At 47.0% G+C, this 24104-nt stretch overlaps 1 protein-coding gene across 2 annotated transcripts; it reads left to right on the plus strand.

The window, feature by feature from the left end:
• The first annotated feature begins 3382 nt into the window (after positions 1-3382).
• Positions 3383-23106, plus strand: Ak2 (adenylate kinase 2). Of its 2 annotated transcripts, XM_059255003.1 has the most exons (7): positions 3384-3608; positions 9698-9823; positions 12881-12991; positions 13104-13198; positions 19516-19588; positions 20352-20547; positions 22776-23106. In XM_059255003.1, exons 1-7 carry the CDS (start codon positions 3516-3518, stop codon positions 22778-22780), a joined length of 699 nt encoding a protein of 232 aa, XP_059110986.1. In that variant the 5' UTR covers positions 3384-3515; the 3' UTR covers positions 22781-23106. The 2 variants fall into 2 exon arrangements, with proteins under 2 accessions (XP_059110985.1, XP_059110986.1); XM_059255002.1 differs by lacking the exon at positions 22776-23106 and having other exon boundaries at positions 3383-3608; positions 20352-20716.
• The last annotated feature ends 998 nt before the right edge of the window (positions 23107-24104 follow it).

Raw genomic sequence — 24104 nt, forward strand, 5'->3', positions numbered from 1 at the left:
GTGTGTGTGTGTGTGTGTGTGTGTAGGTATGCATGTGTATGCACATTGGTGGGGAGACCAGAGGTTGACATCAGCTGTCTTCCTCTATTTCTCTCCACCTTTTGGTTTTAGATTTATTTATTTTACTCTATCAGTGTGAGCCTTTTGTCTGCATGTATGTACGTATGTGCACTATGTGTGTGCCTGGTGCCTTTGCAAGTCAGAAAAGAGCATCGGATCCTTAGAACTGGAGGTGCAGATGGTTGTGAGTTACTATGTGGGTGTTGGGAGCCAAACCCGGGTCCTCTGCAAAGGCAACAAATGTTCTTAACTCCTGAGTCATCTCTCCAGCCCCTCCACATTATCTTTTGAGACAAGGTCTTCCACTGAATCTGGAGCTCTCTGATTAGGCTAGGCTTTTGGGTCAGTGCGCTCTTAGAATCTGCCTATTTCTACCTCCTCCTCCAAGACAATGCTTGAGTGGTAGACATTGACTGAGCTATGGCCTCAACCCCTATTTCACAGACTTACTTGTAATCCTGTGACTGTGTAAGTTTGAGCTGGCATTGAAAGGACCAGGCAGACGCCATAGCAGGCCGCTCAGTCTTCTCTCAGGCCTCAATTTCAGTTTCCTGAGACTTGAGCAAGCACTTTCTGGGAGGGCCATGAACAAAAGACACAGTCCTTGCAGTAGCTCCCTTTCTGCACGTACTCTGACTGCTCAAGGTTCAGCCAGTTGTTTACTGTCTGGGACCCCTCACCAACTTAGAGCTATGTGCATGGGTCAATGTGAACGTGCAAGGCCAGCCAGCCTCCATGGCAACTCAGGGACAGAGTCTGGGACTTGTCCAGGCCTGCCCAAAAATGATAACTGTAACCCCAACTGGTAAATTCAAAGGATACACACCCTCACCCAATCATATGATGCAAAGGCTTGTACCACCCTGCTTGCGGTTTTTCCCTTTAAAAACCCCTCACCCTGAGGGCTCAGGGCCATCCTCCTCCACCAGCTGTGTCGAGTGTTGGGCACGGATCAAGCCCGGGCTTGCTTGTTATCAATAAACCCCTGTGTGTTTTGCATCAGATATCAGCTATGTGGTGGTCTTGCTCGGGGGTCTCGCAACACGGGCACAACCACACTACGTGTCTCTAGACTTCTCCCTTTCTTAAAAATGATTCAATATCTAGGTCACTTAGAGAATCCAACAAGAGCAAGCAGGTTTCCATGAAAGCCCAGGACAAGCAAGAAGAATGAATGTCAGCTTCTCTTTTTCTTTCTTTTGGTTTTTTTTTTGTGAGGGGTGGTTATGTTTTGAGACAGGGTTTCTCTGTGTAGCCCTGGCTGTCCTGGAACTGGCTTTGTAGACCAGGCTGGCCTAGAACTCACAGAGATCCACCTGCCTCTGCCTCCTGAGTGTTGGGCCTGACACCACCACAGCCCAGCTTCTTTTTTCCTTTAGATATATTAATTTACTATATTTTGTGCGTATGTGTGCATGTGAAAGGGAAAAATCAGTAGCCATCTTGAGAGATGGTATTTGCTGACCAGCAGTTTTAGAACTGACCATAAGTTGAACTCATAGGAAGATAATGCTGAAACAATAAATCTATATATCCTGGACTTGGTAAAACAGGATATGGGGAGTAATGGACTCAACTGACCAGAAATTGAACTTACTAGAACAATAAATCTGAATGTATCTATCCTGGGTTCAGTAAAAGCAGGACATAGGGAGTAAAAAAAAATGTATGTCTCTGTAGAGACCCTGAATCCTGTTAGCCATCAGGAACCTCATGCTTATAGTTCAGCCAGTAACTTCAAAGAACTACCTCACCTTTAGCCCCCTAGTCCAATCCAAGCTGCATGAAAACCCTTCCTATATAAACCCTTCAAGTGAGTGCTGGGGCGTCCTCCTCCACCCCCTGTGTCGGATGTTGGATGCAGACCAAGCCCGAGCTTGCTATCAATAAACCCCTTTGTGTTTTGCATCAGATATTGGCTCTGTGGTAGTCTTGCTTGGGGGTCTTGTGACGCGAGCACAACACATGCATGCACATGAAGACTTATGTGTGCCACAGCACACATGTGGAGGTCAGAGAATAACCTATGGGAGTTGGTTCTCTCCTTTCATTTTTCAGGTCTTTGGACTCAAACGCTGGTCCTGAGGCTTTGGTGGCAAATGTCTTTACTAGCTGAGCTCTCTAGCCAGCCTGCTGCCATCCATGAATTAACGTGGCTGAAGAGGCAGCAAATTCACCTCTAGGATGTGGGAAATGGTTGCTGTGTGCCTGTGGGGAAACAATGCTTTCCTAACCACATTTGCACTAAAGGTTGAGAAAGGGTCCTTTGGGACAGGATGAAACTTTGACACACCCAAAAGCTGGAGACATCATTTCCTTGTCCAAAACAGACTCATCTCTCTGGAAAAAAACTGTTTTTCCTGACTTAAAAGTCGGGGAGGTTGTGTATGTGTGTGTGTGTGCGCGCGTGTGTGTGCGTATGTATGTGTTTTATTTTGTTTGCTGTCCTGGGGGTTGAGCCCAGGAACCCCTCTCTCTGTACTATAGACCCAACCCTCTCCTTTTCATTTTGAAACAAGGTCTCATCAAATGGCCCAGGTTGGCCTTGAGTTCACCATGTAGCCTAGACAAGCTTTAAGTGTGATCCTCCCAAATAGCTAAAGTCTACACACCAAGTTACTATAGAACACTGTACCACTTGTACTCCTCTTTTAGGAGAGACAGTCCCCTAACCACATTCCAGAGGTCTGCACTTGAAAGCGTTAAACGAAACTGGACTTTCTTGTAACTGCTGCAGTTTTATATGGGTGGGCATTTGCCCTTATGATTAAACAGTGTTGATTAATGGGGGGAGGGGTGTCCCAGAATACAAATTTGTTGGAATTTATTTAACCAATCTTACTGTTGGACATTTGGGCTATTTACTCTTCAGTGTTGAGCTATTTACTCTTCAGTGTTTGTGTTTTAATAAGACGATCAACATCTTTGTTAGAAAATCCTTACAAACTCCTTGGTTAGGTCCTTTGAATTCTTGGAAGTGGAATTACTGGCCCAAAGGGTATGAGATACGTTATACTGCCAATTTGTTTTCTAAGAGAGGTTTTACCCAGTTACACTCCCATAGGCCATTTCACAGGGCTCAACCCGAGCCTCTGGAGTCATTAACTGTCAAAAGCCAAACTACAACTTCCCTCCCGCTCTGGGCTTCCTTCTCGTTTTTCCCGCCCACTCCACGCACCAGCCGAAAGCCGCACGCGCTCTCGGCCACCCTCCTCCCAGGCTGGCCCGCCTCTTCCTCGCTCGCTCAATATTCTGTCCAATCAGAAACAGGGCCCCTCAGCCTCGTCTTACGATTGGTACAAGTGAGCATCCGTCAGGCTCGGGGGCGGGCGTAGAGGGCTGACGGACGCGGCGAGCGGCCAGTACGAGCCCGGAGTAGTCTGCGCTCTGGCCTGGAAGCGCCGGACCCACCGGAGAGGTGTGTTGGCGGCTGGCGGAGTGAGGCTTTGGCAGACATGGCACCCAACGCGCTGGCTCCCGAACCGGAGAGTCGGAAGGGCATCCGGGCCGTGTTGCTGGGGCCGCCCGGGGCTGGCAAGGGGACCCAGGTGAGTGTCCGTTCCACACTCGGCGGCGGATCCGGCGGAGCTGCAAGGTCAGGGCGGTCGGAGAGCCGGAAGCTCCGTTCCCGCTCCGGAGCAGGGCGGTGAGCCCCTGGCCTGCAGAGACCCTCGCGGAGTCTCTGTTTAGGGGAGGGTCCCAGTCGGAGCTAGGAGGTGGCTGAGGTGAGGTTGGGGTTCTTGGGGGAACCCAGACTAAGGGGTCGTGTTAGGGGATCCGGGGGCTGTTAGCTGGAAATTGGCAATGGTGGGGTGATCCCCCCGCACTGAAGTTCCGATCACAGGCCTCAGTGGGAGAAGGCTTTGTGGCCAAGACGCCCTCCGAGTTGGGAGTGGATTGTCCTGAGTCAGGGATAACTTCCATACACAAGGGGGTAGAAGTTTTTTTTATTTGTAATGATTAATAACTAGGGGTAAGGAAATCTCTCCAACACGTGGGGCAGAGTGAGAGCTGGCGTGTGCTGGCGCTGATTGATGGAGGCGTACTGCCAAGAGTGAGGCTTGACCTGTGTGAGGCACCAGTGTTGGGGGGATGGGAGAAAACGCTTCCAGTTCGCCCGAAAGCGGGAGGTGGATGTGCTGACCGGGTTTATAAACCGCGGGAGCCATGCGGGTTGTGAGTGGCACAGGAGTGATTTTAGTTTGAGCGATCTAGGGACACTAACATACGGGGCCAACAGGTAGGAAAACAGGCCCAGAGATCCAATGGCTTTCCAGAGTCAGTGAAATGGGTTTCATGAAGCCGTGTACCTCCAGAGGATTGGAGTTGCCTTCTGCCCCACTGCTGGGCCTCACTTGGCTTCTGGGCCATAGGTCAGGGTTGGGATTTATGATCTCACTTAGGATTTGGAAGCTCATATGTTGGGTTATTGATGTCACTTTCTTGCCCAGTGTTTGACATCACCCACACACTTCTCACCCCTACCTCCCTGCCAGACCCCAGGCCTTGGGACCTTGCTGATCATTAACTTCTAAAGAGAGAATTCTCTCAAGGCAAGGTTGTCAGATGGGCACTGCTCTGTCCTCAGTCTTGCTAGCACTGCTGAGTGTATTATTTTTTTAAAGATAACCATGCATGCCGTGGTGCACATGTGGGGTCCAAGGACAACTGGCTGGAGTTGCTTACTCTTTCTACCAAGTGGAGCCGCTCAGCCATGTCACCTGTCCTGTTTGCCAGGTTCTAAAAGTTTTGGCCAGCAGATCATCGTCTTACTCACTGTTGGGACCCCTGGAACACCCAACACATCACCTGACACTTGATGGAGTTGCTGGAGATGGATGAGGTGCACAGATTAATAGGGGTGACGAGGAGAAAGGAGGTCTGGAAGGCTTAGCTCCTGTCCTCTGACTTGACCTCACCTCTGGGCTGTAGGCCACAAAGGGCCACTGTACCTCATTTCTCTGAAAACTTCTGGGTTCTTTTTTTGAGGTTCCATCACTACCTTGTCCTCAGTGATGTTGACATCTCTTCACTCCGGTTGCTGTCCCTCTCAGTTATCAGGTAGTCTGCAGTCTAAGCGTGTTTCTTCTTGGATGTGGACAGCTTCTACTGTGAGTTAGAGAATGGACGGCATCGCTCATATGTGACCTTTTTTTAAAGTTTATATTGAAGTTGAATTGTTTCAGTAGTGAAATGGACGGCTCATCCAGTGCCGAGTCAGGGGCTTTATAGTCTAGGAGGCTATGTAACTTCTTAGTTCCAGTGTTCTCACCTGGAGAATGAAACACTTACAAGGATATTGGAAGCTTATGGTCTGTGTTGGGAGCTGGTACGGTGCATAACACATGTACAGTGAACAGTGACTCCTCAGTAGCGTATCTTTCTGCACCCAGCTCTGATGTACTCGGGTTGGGGAGGACATTACACCAGTAAGCTCATTGGAGTACAAGATGGTGTGAGTTGGTCCAAGAAGGCTTTGTGAAGTGACGTTTGGCTTGAAAGCTGAGAGTGGCCCAGTGGGTGGTGGTACACGACTTTAGTCCCAGCACTCGGGAGGCAGAGGCAGGCGGATCTCTGTGAGTTCGAGGCCAGCCTGGTCTACAGAGTGAGTTCCAGGACAGCCAAGGCTACACAGAGAAACCCTGTCTTAAAAAATGGAAGAAAGAAAGAAAGAAAGAAAGAAAGACAAACAGAAAGACACTTGAGTGGCAGCTGATACCTGTCTATACTCCCAGAGACTAAGGCAGGAGGCTGAGTAGGAGGTAAGTAGACTTAGGCCAAATCTGAGGACAGCCTGGCTACAGAATGAGACCCTATGTCTAGAAACAAGGAACTGGGACTTCAGAAAACACAGCAGTCACTTAACCTCCATCCGCCTCCCTTTCCATATTGGGAGCCATAAAAATATTGGTGATTGTAGCTTTATAGTGTTGAACAAAAGTTCGCACAAAGACTGCAGAGTGGCGGCCAGGAGGAGCATTCAGCCTGCAGGCACACCCCACACACCCAAACTCTTTATTTAACTTTTAAATACACATAAGGGTGCAGGTGAAAGCCTGTAATTTCAGCTACTGAGAGGCTGAAACAGGAGGTTCACGAGTTCAGGTCCTGTCTGGGCTAAGAATGAGATCATCAACCTAGGTATCTTCCTAAGACCTTGCCTCGGAATAACAGGGCTGGGGATGTGTTTGCTGGTAGTTCATTTACCTAGCTTTTGTAAGGTCTGCATTCACTCCTTAGTACCACAAGAAGCAAAAGTGGTATAATGAGCCCCAGTAACCACCAGCTGATGGGGGCCATTGCCTCCCCATCCACTCTCCCTGCAGATTAAGATAAAGCAGCTCTAGACACCATGACATCTTTATATTTTAGTGTCTCTAAAACAAATTTAGAAAATACGTAAGTACAATATCCCCTAAAAATTGAACAGAGTTCAATAGTTAATGTTCAAATTTCTATTAGTCTCATACATATAATTTTAAGTCGTTCTGGTTTTTTTGATTTTGTTTTTTTCCCGGTCTCTAAGAAAAGATTATTCAGCATGTGTGTGAGGGTGTACACATGCCCGAGTGCCCATCTGGAGGTCAGAGGACAGCTTTCAGAGTCCTCCCACCATGTGGGTCCCTGGATTGAACTCAAGTCATCAGGTGGCCTTTACCTTGGTGGCCATCTTGCTTGCCTGTTCCTCTCTTTTATGCCATAGCTTTGTGGAAGAATTAGCTTGTCCCGAGAACATTGTCCCTTTTCTAGGAGTTTTCAGTTAATATTCCTTTGGTGTGTTGGACATCATCCTCTCTTCCATTTCCTGCAGACATTTAGTTTGCTACATCCCTTTTATCAGATTCTGTTTCTTGGCCCAGCTGCCCAGGTGCTGCCTTGTTCTGTCCTTCATTCGGACGCTTCCGATCTTGTTTGTCTCTGGGGGGTTGTTATCGGTTGCCCAAGTCTAGTAATTAATTATGAGTGCTAAAACAGTAGCATTCTGATACTCCTTTCTCGTTCTTTAGCTGAAATATTCTTCTCTTCTCCCTGGACCCCCCCCCTCCCTCTTGTTTTTTTGAGACAGGGTCTCAGCAGGTAGCCCAGGCTGGCCTGAAACTCAACAGCGCTCCTGCCTCAGCCTCCTAAGTGTGAGATTCCAAGTGTGCACCACAGCTGGTGCTTAACTTGTATGTCTGTAGAGAAAAACTTTCCATCCTGTATTTGCTTACCCAGTGATGTGGGTTATAAAGCCCATTTAAATGCTTGGTTTGTTCCCATTTTTTTGGTCAGCTTTCTAAGTAAATGGGTTGGCTATGGAATGTTTTCGATTGTGAAATTTAAAACACAAGAAATTACAACTCATTTTTCTGGTGAAAATCAGAAGATCTGGCAGCAGTCGGCCTCCGTCCCAGTATGGCAGGAGTGTATTTTGCTCCAGATGACCCCTTCATGGACTCTCCTGCTCCCCCGCCCCGATTCCCTTCACTGCGTAGACTGCCTGGTCCCTATTAGCAGCCTACTGTCCTCCTGACCTGGTCACGCCTAGGGCCTGCTCAGTGATGTGTTTTCTTCCCACCACTTCCTCTTGTATAATTCCATATTACATGATTTATGTTGGTATCGCTAAAGTAAATTTCCTGTAACAATTTCTGGGCTGGGAGATGAGTCAGTGGGCACCCTTTTTTTTTTTTGGCAGGCTCTCTCACTGGCCTGGTACTCATCACGTAGGTTAGACTAGCTAGCCAGTGAGTGCACCCAGCTTTTTTTAAACATGGTTTCTGGAGATAGAGCTTGGTTTATTGTGCTTACAGAGCAAGTACTTTTCCAGCCGGGGAGTACCTTAGACAGGACTTGAGCCCGTCCATATTCTTCACAATCTACAGGATCTTCCCCAGGACCAGCAGGGAGCGAAGGCATACTGGTGTGTGTTCTTCCTGCAGCCGTAGAGTCCCCTGGAAAGGAGTGTTAGCGGCTGCCATTGCGGGGTAACAGTTGAACGAACACTTGAGTTCTTGGCACAGCACTTCTTGGTGTTTTGACCTTGGCTTCTATGATTTGTCCACTCGTTAGCTTTAATAAACAGGGAGTATATTGGCAGAAAGCTCTGTTCCCTGGGGGTGTGTCCACAGTGTGGCTGGCTTTCCCTTGTCGTCAGTCGCTGACATTGGTTTTTCCTTCTCACTGGGTTCCATTTCCCTGTGAAGTGATTTCTTCACCTTAGTGGAATCAGTCTGTGAATCACAAACCAGAATTTCCTGCATTGAGCACCATCGATTTTTGTTTTGTGCCCAAGAGAACACCCAATGAACTAGTTTAAACAGCGATTCCAGCTACTTATCTTCTAAAACAGCTCAACAGAAGCTGAGCACCTGACAATACAGAACCAATATTGGAGTGTCCAGACCTTTTTCCATTTAAAGTCCACCAGACTCTGAGCGTGCGCATTTGTTTGATGTCACTGTGGGAAAAGCTAAACGTGTGTGGTGATAGGGGACCTTGTGTGTGCCTTACCACTGAGCTGTGTCTATTCCAGCAGTCAGTGAGCTTTGGGATCTATGTCTCCTATTCCTCGGTTTCCTTGGCTCTAGGGTTTATGGAAGAGCACAAGCCAATATTTCCTTTCCGTCTGAATAAACAGAACTGGGGCAGAGGTTGCTGTAACAGCTAATGCTCACTGAGGATCCACCTGCTGCACTTTGCATATTCCAGCCAGTTCTGTGTAAAATCCTTATGGGCTCAGTGATACAGTATTACTACCCTCCATTTACTTAAAGATTTCAAACCTAGAGAGGAGAAGTAACTCCTCAAGCCATATAGGTAGGGATTGAGGTATTAGGGGATTTGACTTGAGCCCACACTCTTAGCCAAAAGACCATATTGAGACAGCAGGAGCAGACATCTGTCTGTAATCTCAGCCCCTCAGAATGCAGGGGATCGGGACCATGAGGCCAGTCTGAGCTACGTAGTAAAACCCTGTTACAAAACAAACCAGAACACCTCCCAGAACTGATCTGCAAGTGATTACTATAGAAATGTTCTGCCTGCATATCTCCTCACAGCCGCTTCTGAGTGGATCGTGTTCTTCATGGTAAACCGACGTGGAAACTGCTCTGGGTCTGTGAGGTGACCGAGTTAGCCAAGCTACTGCAGCAGGTCGGCCTTGCCTGCCCCAGCCGCCAGGCCTAGTAGTCAGAGCATAGCACAGCACACCACAGCATACTGCATTCACCCTGTGGTAGATACTCCGCACATTGTGTGCCGGGCCTCGGTCTGTCTGCTTTATGAAAATGAGCTTGTCTAAGTGTCACAGCAGCTACATGAAGTATTGCATGGCTGCTGGTTTCTTCTCAGTTGTAACAGGGAACGTGAGCTTGTGTTTCGGTGACGTAGTAGATGGAATAGCTAGTATTTCTGATAGCTTCCTGAGTGCTAAGTGTATTCCAAGTACTTTACATGCAATATCATGTAATCATAGAATTCTTACAGCAACCCTGTAATTGCTTTACATTAGAATATAAGGTAAGATGCTTTTATTCCTGTTACAAACAAGGAAGTGGGCATTGACTAAGTTCACACATCCAGTAAGTGCCAGGGCCAGGGCCATACCCAGGGCCTGCAGTGTTGACTCTTGTGGTTTCTGTCTTTGGCTCTACAGGCACCCAAACTGGCAGAAAACTTCTGTGTCTGCCATTTGGCCACCGGGGACATGCTGAGAGCCATGGTGGCTTCAGGCTCAGAGCTGGGGAGAAAGCTGAAGGCGACGATGGACGCTGGAAAACTGGTACGTGTGCTCGTGCCTGTGAGTCCAGAATGGCGGTCCCCAGCCGGGTGTGGCTACTGGCTTTGACTTCATCAAACGTTTGCTTCCTTGTTCATCGTAGACACTCTTGAAATCTTCACCAGCCAGTGCAGACACAGAACATTTCCCCCATCACAGGCTTCTGAGGTAGTCCTCTGTGGAGATATTTCTAATGGACTGGCAGGTAATAGGAGCTTTGAGCAGAGCACATTATTTGGGTTACTCTGGATTTATTATTTGTTCACAATTTATTTATATAATTTTATTTTGTGTGCATGGACAAGTACTTTTCTCATAAAACCGTCTTGCCAGCCCTGTTCATGGTATTATTTTTCTTTTTCTTTTTTTTTTTTTTTTTTTAATTAAAATAGAATTTAAGAACTGGAGAGATGGCTCAGTAGTTAAGAGCACTTACTGCTCTTTCAAGGGACCTAGGTTCGATTGCCAACACCCACATGGCAACTTACAACTGTTTGTAACTCCAGTTCCTGAGATCCGGCACCCTCTTCTGGCCTCAGCAGGCACCAGGCATGCACATGATGCACAGACATACATGCAGACAAAACATGCAGAAACATGAAATAATACATTTTTTAAATTTAAGGGTGTGTGTGTGTGTGTGTGTGTCTACCAGCCAGACACATATATCTTTAATCCCATCACTGAGAAGCAAGCAAGTGGGTCTCTGAATTTGAGTTTCAGGTCAGCCAGGGCTATACAGTGAGACTTCTCAAAACAAAGAAAGAAACAATATATGTATATATATAATTATATCATCCCCCTCCATTGCCTTTTCTTCCTCCAATCCCTCCCATGTGTTCACAGAATTCTTGAAGATACTTTGTAATATTTTTTGTAATTCACCTAAACTAAATATAACAAAATGAAAGGCTGTTCCTGGGACAAGACTCTAAGATGTATGCAAAAGAAGATTTAGGAGACCACAGAAATGTTTTTAAAGCTCTTTTGTGGCTCACTGCTCTGTATTTCTTATATTTTTGGTTGTGAGCCTAGCTTTTAATGGCTAAGCTGTCTCCCAGCCCAGTGCTCTGTATTTCTAACAAGGGAGTCACTTGGTCGTTGTAGAAAAGTAATCCTATGTAATAAGTTGGTTTGATCTGACAGGCACAGTGAATTAACTAAGTCTTTGCTTAGGCCAGGTATTGCTTCTACCACTTAATTCTAGACCGTGACTTCGGTAATACTTTGAAAAGTCATTTTCTTCTTGAACACAGTAGGCAAGTGAGACACATTGCAGTTTCTCTGATCCTTTGTTTTGTTCTTGTTTTTAATTTTCTAAATTTTACTTTTAACAGTGTGTGCATTTGCCCACTGCAGCATTCATGTGGAGGTCAGGGGACAACTTTTGGAAATCAGCTCTCTTCTTCCACCTTATGGGGCCTGAGTTCAGGCTCAGGTTGTCCAGCTTTGGTGGCAAGCGCTGCTACCCACTGAGCCATCTAGTCACCCCTGGTTTTGTTTTTGAAGCAAGATTTGGCATGTTTACCTGGTTGGCCTGGCACTCCCATGTGTCCCAGGCTGGCCTCTCGGGTTGAGATTGTAGGTGTAGACCACCACACCTGGTTTCTCTGGTCCCTTCTGTCTCTATTTGTTGCTTGGCTGAAATCTGAACTTTGTTTTTATCCCCAAGTCTCCTCATGTTAGGCCTGGAGATACTAGAGCAGTATTGAGTGGTACCACAACCTGTCTGCCCACACATTGCTTTCTGGCTTTCCCTTTATGTCGGCGAGGTCATGAATCAAGCCGGAAAGATAGATGTTTTGGACTTTGGGTTTTGGCAGAAAATTCTCTGTGAGAGAAAATTGGGATGTGGCAATGCGATTGCTTATCTCCAAGCCTTGGATCAGTTGCAGAGTTTATACTTTGTCTCTAAGTTCATAGCTGGCTCTGAAGATGAAAGCTTTGGCTGCCAACATTGGCAGCTTGGACTGTAATACAGGTGGGAATTTTTCTCTTTAAAGGCCCTGGGGAAAAGATTGTTTAATGCTGTGAGAGATTTTTGGTGGGATTTTTCTGGAGAGCCCTGGACTACATTGTATTGGCTTTTCAGTTCCTTGTTTCTGATACAATATTGCCAATTCAGTGCAATTCTTTTTCATGTCTTAGACAGCCCAGATAAATAATCAAGTCAACATATCAATCATGATATTGCTAGTCTATGAACTTGTGAATCAGGAATAGTTGGTACATCCCTATATTCTAGTCAAACTGCTATTCTCTCCTGGTTCCCGGGTAATGTCTCTGCCATGTACCCTCATCATCTTGAAGACAGCTTGTTGCTGATAAGCTGTTATGTGATGGTTAACCAGCTCCTGGCAGAAGATGCCCCCAGAGTACCTAAGACATGGAGCTGTCCTGCTGGAGCAACAGGCTATGGGCTCCTCTTCCCTTGCCCAGTTTATTGAAACACATTAGAGTTTCAAGGGGAGGGACACATCTGGCCACTAGAGAATTATGGAAGTGAGTGTTGCAGATGGAGTCTGTACTGGTCAGCTTTGCATCACTGTGATAAATACCGAAGAGAAACCAGCTAAAGAAGGAAATACTGTTTTAGCTCCATTGCAGTCCAAGGTTGCTGGGTGCTGGTATTTCTGAGCCTGTATTGAACTCTTGTGGTAGGTGTGTGTTAGAGCAAAGCTCCGCACCTGATAGAGGTGGAGAGAGAATGAACAGGAGTGCATACTCACTCAAGCAAAGTGGCTAAGCAGGTAAAAGTGTCTGCTCATGTCTGATTACCTGTGCAGCGCTGAGCCCAAGTACAGGTGGGTGAGAGGTGGGGGCTCCAAGTCACATGGTGCATGTTTAAAAATACAGCGTTGGAGATTAGGCCTTCAATACATGAGCCAGACCATCATGGAGGCACCCCACATTTACTCTGCTTTTGCTACTATAGAGTCAAGCTAACTGGCTGTTTAGAAGCCAAGTCATATACATACATACATACATACATACATACATACATATACACATTGAGCTTGTGTTTGGGACAGACTTGAACCCAAGGCTCTCTTCTTGTAGGTGAGTGATGAAATGGTTGTGGAGCTCATTGAGAAGAATTTGGAGAGTCCTTCATGCAAAAATGGCTTTCTTCTAGATGGCTTCCCTCGGACTGTGAGACAGGCTGAAATGGTGGGTACTGTTTGTGTGGTTGTCACACGAAGGCGATGCTGGCCCTTTACATTAGTTACTCTGAAGGAGATGGGGCTGATTGAGCTTAGGTGGGTCCCACACTCTTTTGCAGCTTGATGACCTCATGGAGAAGAGGAAAGAGAAGCTTGATTCAGTGATTGAGTTCAGCATTCCAGACTCCCTGCTGATCCGGAGGATCACTGGAAGGTACGCATCCCCAAAGATCCCTTCATGCTTCCTCAGAGCTCTGTGGAGCAGAAGCTTGGTGTCGTTTCAGGATGTTTCCATCTTGTATATCAGTGTCCACTGATGTGGTAACATGAGTGGGGGCATAGAGATAAGAGCAAGGGATTCAGAGTCAGACGACATCCCTGTCTAGGCATGTTGCTTTTTGGGTTTATTATTGTTTAATATTATGTTTTTAATGAACGCTTTGTGAATTTCATACAATACGATTTGATCATATATAATCCCATTCCTCCCAGATCCACCCGTCTACCTTAGAAACCTTTTTCCCTTTTAATAATGAGATAAATACCAAGTCCAATTTGTGTTGCTCGTGTGTTTATGGATATGCGGTCATCCGCTGGAGAGGGGCTCAGCCTACCGGGGCCGGGGGCCGTACCCTTAAAGAAAGCTGACTTTCATAGCTCCTCAGTTAGAGTAGGGGCTTCGTGCGCCCCTCCTGCTCCATGCTAGAATGTTGACTGGTTGATCTTGTGTGGGTCTTGTGCTGTGGGTTCAGGAGTACAGTGCTTCTTACTATGCCCAGAAAATACTGTTTTGTTCCTGCCTTCTCCGACCTCTGGGTTTACAGATGGTTGTGAGCCACCATGTGGGTGCTGGGAATTGAACCTGGGTCCTCTTGAAGAGCGGCCCGTGATCTTAGCCACTGAGCCACCTCTCCAGCCTCCTCTCCCCTTTTCTTTGTGTTTTGGGTTTTTTGGGTCCTTTGGAAGAGCATCCTGTGCTCTTGACTGCTGGGCCATCTCTTCACCACCACCACCCTTAAGAAATTTTGGTTCATAGTACAGCTTGTTTTTCTTATTTATTTCTCTGAAATAGTGTCAAACATAGAAATGCTTCTGAGCAAGTTTGCTGAGAAATCCTCACTGCTTCAGGCCATGGTTTCTCTCTACTCCATTCATTTGGATTAAATTTGGTCAAGGCCCACTTTGAGATATAGATTTTGGTGGCCAGAGAACTTGAACTTGGTCCCGTTCAGGGCCTCAATCCTATGGTCCTTATTCTGTGGCCAAGCACAGATGTTCTTGATGACCTGACCAATGTGAACCCTGGGACTTTTCAAAGCCCCCCCCCCCCACACACACACACATACCTGTTCAGAGCCTAGACTGGGGACCTCATGAGGACAAATTGTAAAAGCCCCTTGAGGGAACCCATTAATAGCAGGCTGAGTGCACTGGTGAAGGCCAGTAAAGGAACCTGGTGTACTGAATTGCCTGTAAGGAATGCAGCTTTTTCACGTCTTGGTCATTTTAATGACCCTCTGGAAGGTAGTCAGCCCGCTGTCTTGGACATTCATGATCATAGTTTGGATTGTTGTGTGGTACTTCACAGTATTCCATAAATCATTCTTTGTTAGTCCCTTCTTGGCATACAGCCGTTTCTTCTAGTTAATGCTGCTACTGTTAAAGGAGTGTGTAAATTTTATATTTAATTAGGAAGAAAATGTCTTGTTTTATTAGAGTATTACTTAGATTTCCTAATGAGGTTGAACATTTTTTTTTTGTTTCTATAATCATACCTTTAAGGAGAAAGCAGAAATGAATAGATAACAGTGTGAGACATGTTATCCTGTAAGGGGTAAATTCAAATCCACTTTACATTAATTTTCTGTGGGAGCCCATTTTCAGGTTCCTCGTGGCTTTACCCAGCAGGTCCGCATAGAGGATGATTAGGACCACGGGCCTGAGTGCAGATGTCTGAGATGGTCTGCACTTGGCTGTGGGGGGGTCTTTTGCTCCTCCCCGTCTCTATAAATACCCTGGGGCAGAGCCAGTTGGGGCTCCTTGGAATAGGTTCCAGGCCCTCTCGAGGCTATCCTTTATTCTCTATCTGTTTATGTCCACAATCTAAATCCTATCTACTATTTCCTGCTGCTCGCACTCAAGAAAACTCTGGGGAACTGTGGGGTTGGTGGGTAAACACCTTGCAATTTTCCTTTGAAATTTACATTTTTTTAATGTTTCCATCTATTTCATAGGCTTCTCCACAACAGAGACTTGTGTTTCTTTATAGTCCCTTTGGATATGAAGTAGACAAAATTGATGTAGACCAAGCAGCAGTGGAGTTGACAGTAAGGGACATCCCTAGGCTTGGCATCCTTGAGGTGCAGAGCAGGCAATAACAGAGCCAGTCTTTAGCTTGCTGAGGTCAGCATCCTGGGTACCTGCTTCTACATCAAGCCATACCCCAGGGCTGAAGACCATGGCAAGCTCTGGAAGAATAGCACAGTGACGTCTGCTTCTGATCTCAAAGAGTCGTGTCTGAAATTTGGGTGGTTCTGACCATTTGGTGCGGTAGGGAAAAGAGAGCCTGGGAGGTATGCCAACAGCGTGGAGTTGACTGAGGATAATTTCAGCAGCGCTTTCCCAGAAGGGAGTGGAAGCAGGAATGAGCATTGGTTTGGGGAAGGGCTCAGGCTGGGGCCTGTGGTAGACTAGCTGACCCACGGTAGGAGCCATGCTTTGGGAGCTGCAGGGGCAAAATGAGTGAAATTGGGAAGAAAGGGTGGATTCCAACAGAGATCTGCAGCGCCAAGAAGCGTGGGCTTGACAGAGTTTAGGGGTCATCGCAGGAGCTGGAGCCACTGGGTACTGGTGCAAAAGCCGCATTCTAAAAACATTACCTTGGTGCTGACTGTAAATTGGGGGGGCGGGGGATAAGGACCCTATCTGGGAGCCTGCTCATATTCACATGAATGATAGAGACTTCTGACCAGCTAGGGAGCAGGGTGAGACTCTAAGAACAAGCTGCAGGATGACTGTGGAGGGAGGACTGGAGACCTGATCCCTTAGTTCAGAAATGATGTAGTTAGTGTGGCTCCTCCTTAGACCCATGCCTCACGGATATGCCAGACGAGGGAGGAGTTTGTCCAAGTTTACTCAGCAGGTGTGGGTAGGACTAGTACCTCAGACGTGCTTTCTGCCTCCTATTCTGCCTTGCTGATGGGTGGAAGAGCATAAGGCAGGAACTGGAGACTTAAGGATCTTACCATAACAGTCTTTTTTTTGTGTTTTTTGTTTTGTCTTGTTTTGTTTTGTTGTTTTTCAAGACAGAGTTTCTCTGTGTAGTTTTGGTGCCTGTCCTGGATCTCACTCTGTAGACCAGGCTGGCCTCGAACTCACTGAGAGCTGCCTGGCTCTGCCTCCCAGTGCTGGGATTAAAGGCGTGCACCACCACGCCCGGCACCATAACAGTCTTGAACTAGCTATGACCTCAGTTCATATGACTGTCACTTATTTTGTGTTTTGAGGATTTGTTCATAATGGTTTGAGTTCTCCTTTGTCGCGTTTGCTGTTGGCACTCTGGTGTGGTAATTATCTTACCAGTTGGCTCCTGTAACACTGCCCCAAGTCCAGTAGCAACTCCCTTTTGTGGGTGAAGAAACAAGGGTCTAAAGCTGTGGGTCTCAACCCTTTGGGGGTCAAACCACCCATTCACAGGGACGGGTCACCTAAGACCATCGGGAAACACAGGTATTTACAGTACAATTCCCAACAGTAGCAAAACTACAGTTATGAAGTAGCAACAGAAATAATTTCATGGCTGGGGTCACCACAACACGAGGAACTGTATTAAAGGGTCACAGCATTAGGAAGGCTGAGAACCCCTGCTCTGAAGTGTCTTGCTACAGGTCGGTATGATGGGAGAGCTGAGGGAATCTGGGTGGTTTGGAGTGGCAGCCTGGGACATGGGGAGGAGAGAGCTGTTATTTGTTGGCACCTGGCTGTTAGCTGCCCCGTTCTCCAGAAGTTAAAGAAATGCCGATGGTCATTTGTTTCTACTTAGTCCTTTCCAGAGGTGCTGAGGAGGCTGAGCCAGTGGCCAGTGCTCTCCCTCTCCACGGGCCTCCTACTGGATACTGTTCGTGTTTTCAGGGCTCAGATAATGTAGGACACAGCTTCACCATAAGTAGTTGCTGTCACAAGCCTACTCACTCTCCACTATAACTGATTTTCTGTGCTGTGACCTTGGCCCTTGCTGTTAGTTAGCACTTGACCGCCTTAGACAGTGGAAATGAGTCGTCTTGTCTCCCCCAAATACACTGTGATTAAAATGCAGTATCACATCTTGTGGATAGGACTTCGATAGTATAAATAGAATCTCTCATATGACAGGCCAAATAGGATTTCCCCAACCTTGAGCCACTGGAAAGGCCTAGAAGGTCCTTGCTCCCACAGAAGGGACAGGCACACCAAAAGCCAAGAGGTGGTTGGAAGCTCTGATTAGACAGACTTTCAGGAGAGACAAGCTATCAGTTAGAGGGGAAATTAAGAAAGTACGATTGCCAGGGGTGGTGGTGGTGCATACCTTTAATCCCTGCTCTCAGGAGACAGAGGTTGGTGGGTCACCCTGAATTTGAGCCTAGCCTGGTCTACATAACAAGTTACAGGACAGCCAGAGCTACATAGAGAGACCTTGTCTCAAAAACCAGACAAACAAAAAACACCCACCCAGTAACAAAAAAGAAAGTACACAACTCAAGCCAGCACTGGCCTCTTGCAGAGTGCGGCCTGCCCCTCTTGTTGAATTTCCAGGTTCCCCAATCCGGAACACAGGCTTGTTGCCTAATAGGGGTCAGCACAGCAGCAGCCACCAGCCATGTTCACAGTGCCTGCTCTTGAACTACTGTTTCTGTTTTTTTGTTTGTTTGTTTTGTGCACCACCACTGCCCAGCTGTTTAATTGTTGTTGTTTTTTTAAGATTTTTTTTTTCATTTTTAATAAAGTGTCTGTGTGTGGATATGTGCACATAAGTGCAGGTGGCCACAGGTGAGATGTCTTGATTCCAGGAGCTGGAGAGTCACAGGTAGTTGTGAGCTGCTGTGTGGGGGGTGTTCTTTAAACTCAGGTCCTAACTGCTGAGCCATCTCTCCTGCCTTGTGTACATTGTACTTATTTATGGTGTGTGTTGGGTTATGTACATGTGTGCTACAGCTCACAGGCAGAGACCAAAAGAGTCAGTTCTCGGCCGGGCGGTGGTGGCCCACGCCTTTAATCCCAGCACTCAGAAGGCAGAGGCAGGCGGATCTCTGTGAGTTCGAGGCCAGCCTGGTCTACAGAATGAGTTCCAGGAAAGGCTCCAAAGCTACACAGAGAAACCCTGTCTCGAAAACAACAACAGAAAGCGTCAGTTCTCTCTAGCATGTGGGTCCCAGGGATTGGCTCAGGTCACCAGGCTTGGTGGAGAGTGCTGATAAGCCTGCCCTTCTCCCGGCTTTTGCTTTTGTTTTACTTTGGCTTTTGTTTGTTTGTTTGTTTGGGGTGTTTTGTTTTTTGGAGACAGGATCTTAACTATGTAGCCCAGGCTAGCCTTGACTTGTGGGAGTCAATCCTCCCACCTCAGCTTCCCCAAGTCCTAGGATCACAGGTAGGAGCCACCACACCCAACTTCTTTGAGATGGAGCCTGACTATGTTGCCTAAACTGTTGTCAAAATCCTGAGCCAAAGTAACCGGTTCCTCCACTTCAGCTTCCCTGGTGGCTGAGACACAGGCATGCACTACAGAGTCCATCTTCATGATTGGCTTAATATGTCCTTTCTCTTAGTGGCTTGGACATTGCCTAACCCTGCTTACGCTGTCATTTATCTGTGTGGTCACAGAGGTGTGCATCATTGTCTGCATATCCATAACATGCTTTTATGTGTTTGCTTTATAACCAAATTAGGTTAGAAAACAGCACAGGCAGGCACATGCTTGTGATCTAAGACATTTGGGGGTTGGTGCAGAAGTAGCTTAAGCTCAAGTCCAGTGTAGGCCACATACCAAGACCTGTCTTTAAAAAAAAAAAAAAAAACAAAAAGCAGAAAAGACCAGGGTTCATTTCTGTCTTCTGTTCCCCAACACTTGGTACAAACCTTGTAAGCACTGTCGTGTTGGAGCGCTTGCTTTCTGCTGAGTGCTGCTTGTAGCAGAGGTCGTGACCCATCACTTGGTAAGATCTGGTTTTAACTAGGAACTTCTTTAGGAAGTAGGTATGGCTGTGTGTGCGGACCATCAGGGTCCTCCTCAGGCCGGACTAGGTAGTTCTGCCAGCAGCTCTCCTTATGCATGCCTATTACCATAGATAGGCAGGGTAATGGCCTTAGTTATTTTCCTAAACAAGAGGTAGCAATGGCTGGTCCTCTGCTAGAGAGCTGGTTATTTTCCGAGGTGTGAGGTGTTTGCTGGGTTCTCTGCTGATTAAAGTCTTCCATTCTCCGCTTGTCATTCCAAAGTCCCCTGAGTGCAGAGGTATTTCCAGGCAGCCTGACTCACAGTCATTTGCTATCTTGCAGGCTGATTCACCCCAAAAGTGGCCGGTCCTACCATGAGGAGTTCAACCCTCCAAAGGAGCCCATGAAAGATGATGTATGTAAACTCGGGACAGGAAGGGTTTTGTTTGGGGTTTTTTTGGTTTGTTTGTTCCCTCCTTCCATCACTTAACCAGAAAAATATATCGCTGTCTTGTAAATGAGATGGCTGGTAACAGATCTGGACAGTGTCTCCAGGTGGCTTTATGCTTGTCCTCTGTCACAGCCCCTTCTCGGCACCATGGCCGTCTAAGCAGTTGTCCAGGTGGGAGAATGTCACCAGGAGGTGGCACTGAACTTTGCTGACTGCTGTGCTCCAGAATGCCCTGCTCTTGGGATACCCAGTGACTGCTGCCCTGGGATCTCATCCGTGGTCCCAGTTTTCACGGTCTGCTGTAGAACACACGGACAACAGTGGAAAATTTCCTGGGCTTCCCCTGCTCATGGGAGACAAGTGCAGGCCGTCCAGGGTCTGTAAATACAGCCGCGGTTGTACCAGAGTCCTTCCTCACTTCCCTTGCCGCTTTTATGGTGTTAGTGGGTGCTGCTCACTAACTAGTTATGCTAAATAACTAAGCAGCTAAGACTGCAGTTGTAATGCAGCTGATTGGGGTGTACTCTCCTGGTCCCTGGGCTCCCTCTCCTTCCAGCTCCAGAAGGGCTTGTGTTAGAAGTTGAACAGCCTGAGCACAGAACAGCTAGCAAAAAGCATTGCTATTTCTGGAGTCTCCTGCCTTGAACAGGTTGTGGGATCAGCCAGCATCCTGGCAGAGTGGACGCTTCTCGTGACAGTCCCACCATTCATACCTTTCCATTCTCAGATCACTGGAGAGCCCCTGATCCGCAGGTCAGATGACAATGAGAAGGCCTTGAAGATCCGCCTAGAGGCCTACCACACTCAGACCACCCCACTCGTGGAGTACTACAGGAAACGGGGCATTCACTGTGCCATCGATGCGTGCCAAACCCCTGATGTCGTGTTTGCGAGCATCCTAGCAGCCTTCTCCAAAGCCACATGTAAAGACTTGGTTATGTTCATTTAATGTTGGGCTCTCAAAGGAATTTCTTTCTTCTTTCTGTCCTGTTAAAGGATGGGTGGGCATGGCAAGGGAGGCAGGACACTTCCTCCTTCAGGCAGCAGGGGATCTAATGTACTGATTAAAAAGCACTTACTTGGTGTATCTCATGTATGTGCAGCGCTCGTCTGTGTGTGTTTGGTATGAGTGTGTGCTCACTCTTACATTCTGTATCTCGGGCTATGTTGTTTTACCAGCTGTTTACTTTTCTTACCCATACTTTTCTTTTTATCATTTCTAAAAATTAGCACACAAGGTATTAGATATCATTATGGCCTTTTTTTTTTTTTTCTTTTGAGATGGTCTCTGTATCTCCAGCTGTCCTGGAACTATATTGGCCAAGCTGGCAAAAAACTAAAGATCTGCCTGTCTCTGCCTCCTGAGTGCTGGGATTAAAGGCGTGCACCACTGTGCCCAGCTTCATTATAACATTTTTTAACAAAATGTGTTTTAGTAGATTTTGTTCCCCCTCTTGCCCTATAACCCCCTTCTTGTGTTGTAACCCCTCCCCCACACACACACACACACAGATAAAATCTCCCTTAGCCACACTCTTAATTCTGTTTTTTTGGCCAAAATGAACTGTTGAGTATTTATCTCCCAGGCACCCCAGGTACAAAGCCTCATAAGTACTTACCCGTAACAAGCAGCTGGTTCCAAGTCTAAAGTCACATGAAGTCAGTCAGTGTCACAGCTCCTGATGCACATTCTCAACAGGAAACAAAAGCCACAAGTCAGTGGATGCACAGGGATCAGTAATCTTTTCCTCCTTAAATGGAATTTTAAAGACAAACTGGATTCCAGCAATTAATAGGGTAGGACATCCACACGGAAGAGCAGGCAAATTTTTGTGACCCACATCACAGAGCTATAAAGTAGAGACCTCCTGGGACCTCCGTTAAACAGTGAGTTCTTGTCAAAGAATTAAGGCAGGTAGCGGGTCCTTTGGGATTCAGATGACTTTGAACGTTAGGACTAGGTACCTGAGAGAGGCCCAATCTAGTTCCCCAGAGACAGACCCAGTGAGGAAGGTTTGTTTTTGTTTGCGTGCTTCCAGGGATGAACCAGTGATTGAGGATAGTCTCTTTTTGGATTCATTCCCATCAAAAATTTATTCAAACACAATATATAAATCCCAAATCAGATGTGTCCCTTTCAAATGTAACCCTGTACTCCATATTCCATGATTGGTAACCAAGACTCCCCAAGAAAAGATTGCTCACAAACAAGACCATGCGTGACCCAAACAAGCTTTTGTTTGTAACCTTAGCTCCCGCTATTATGAATGTCGTATGGTCTGTGCTGTGCCTTTGGTCTGGGGATGATTTGTAACAGATAAAGTAGGAGGCTGCTGTGACGAGACCTCAAAGTCTTCGGCCTCTGGAACAGCCATTAGAAATACTTACATGACCAGTAAATATTGGCGCCTGCCTCGGCGTAACCTCCTGGCTCCTCAGTCCTCAGTCCACATGGGAACTCCATGGTATGTGGCCATCTTGCCTCCCTTTTGGCCTCCAAGCGTCTGCTGCTGCTGCCCTGCCTTGTTTCCTTGGCTTTAAATTCTGTCTGCTCTTAACAGAAACCCAGTCTGGCTTTGTGTGTTTCTGGAAAGCACATGACTGCTGGGAAGGGATGAAGGAGAGGAGTGAAACCTGGGCCTGCAGGAGTATGAGATCTTTCTCAGAGGGAGGGTGGCTCATGCTTCTGACAGTTGACTTTCCCTGACTGGGAGTAGCTGCAGGCACTTGCTTCTAAATACGGGCCCCCGAGTGGTTGCTAATTGAATGTGAGTGATCTGTGCACAGACATCTGCCCACCTGTCCATATATATATCTACGCACACACATACACACACACACACACACACACACACACACACACACACACACACACACGTGTATTCATGTGTGCACATACACAAATGGCTGTTAACATTTGGGCTTCAGGTAAGAGCTGGAAACCATAAGGATACAGATGCTCATTGGTGGTGGCTGGGATTGTATTTTTGCTTTGTTTAACTGCAGTTATAACCTCATCGGGCATGCGAGCTTTCACCTGGCAGAGAAGTGTCCAGTGTTCAATGTGATTGGTTGCATGCCAGCCTTCCCTGATATTTACTTGGTTTTTTTAAAATCCATTTTGTTCTTTCTTGTTTCCTCTCTATTTCAGCCTAGTAAAAGAAGGCCAGGCGAGACTACACCCTGCTCATCTCCCTGCCGCGTGATCCCTGCTCTTAGGTGCTGGGCAGAAGGGAAAGGGGTGGTCACGGGAAGGAAGGATGGTGAGGGAGGTGGTGAGGGGCTCAAGACGAGCATTTGGAACGTGGCAGTGTTGTAATTAGAAAGATTTTTCTTAAACGCATAGGTGGGAATTTGTAAAGTACAAGCAAAGGAAAAGATTAATTTTTTTAAAAACTGTGATCGGAGGGCATTGGTGCAAATGAGGAGCTAAGGTATTATTTTTTAAGCCATCAAGCTTTCATTTACTCTGGACCACAAAGCTAATGTAAGAAGCTCATGGATCCATCACCAAGCCAAGAATCCAGCCATCAGACTGGGCCTGTGTGTCCTGTGCGCAGGAGGAGCTGAGGGCTGCTACCAGTGGCGTCCCTTTCTGGAAAGTTAAAGACTCATCTGCACGTGCGGAGGAGGTGGGGGTGGTTCAGCAAATTATTTTTACTGGAATTGTGGGGAGCAAGGGTCAAGATAGAGCCCACACTTCTTAACCACTTACAGTCACCTGCTCCAGTAGTAAAGCCTTCAGCGGCTACTCAGTACACACTAGTCCTACAATGTTGCCTTTGCTCATCCACGGGACGTTAGTGAACGAGGGCTAGGAACGTAGTCCAGTGGCACGTGTGGGCCTAGCATTACAAGGCCCTGGGTTCAGTCCTCAACAGTGAAGGGGAAACAAAAGTTAAAATGTCTTAAGCTAAATCATCCAAAGATTGTCCTTCTCATTCTCAAATCCTGTGACTGGGATCACCCGACAACACTGTGATGTATTTTCCAATGAGGTGCCTTCATAACTGACCAAATGCTGCCGTGTTTGGCCCCTGAGTCAATATAAAGTATGTTGAAAATTTGTATCCCTGTTGTGGCGTTTTTTGAAGAAGTCTGAACTACAAGACAAAAAATGATGTCGAATTCTGGACCTGTCTTTAAAGCCCACCGCATTCGTGGTGGCTACACAGTGTCATGGGGACGTACACATGGATTCTCCTGAGAGGAGGAGCTGCGTCCTTGTAGCCACCAGCTCCTGTACAGGCCTTTCTTAAGCCAGACAAAGCACCTTCATCTGGTGGTGGCTAACAGACCCCAGTGGTTAGCCACATACTTCCTTCTGTCCACCTGAAAGTCTGGTGCTGTCTTCTAGGACTTATGGCATTAAACAAGTTTATAAGAAGCCAGTCCTTGGCTTGGTGCCCACCACATAGCAGGCATCGGATAAATGGTAGGTCAGAGCATACACAGACAAACATCTGCCTCCTGCTGGGCT

The sequence above is a fragment of the Peromyscus eremicus genome, chromosome 2 (genome assembly GCF_949786415.1).
Source record: "Peromyscus eremicus chromosome 2, PerEre_H2_v1, whole genome shotgun sequence".
In the NCBI taxonomy this organism is placed as follows: Eukaryota; Metazoa; Chordata; class Mammalia; order Rodentia; family Cricetidae; genus Peromyscus; species Peromyscus eremicus.

Excerpts from the sequence above, each read along its gene's own strand:
- Ak2 (XM_059255002.1), top strand. The coding sequence starts at position 3,516 with ATGGCACCCAACGCGCTGGCTCCCGAACCGGAGAGTCGGAAGGGCATC. Across the intron at positions 9,824-12,880 it reads CGATGGACGCTGGAAAACTG|GTGAGTGATGAAATGGTTGT; the intron begins GTACGTGTGCTC and ends CTCTTCTTGTAG. Across the intron at positions 19,589-20,351 it reads AGGAGCCCATGAAAGATGAT|ATCACTGGAGAGCCCCTGAT; the intron begins GTATGTAAACTC and ends TTCCATTCTCAG.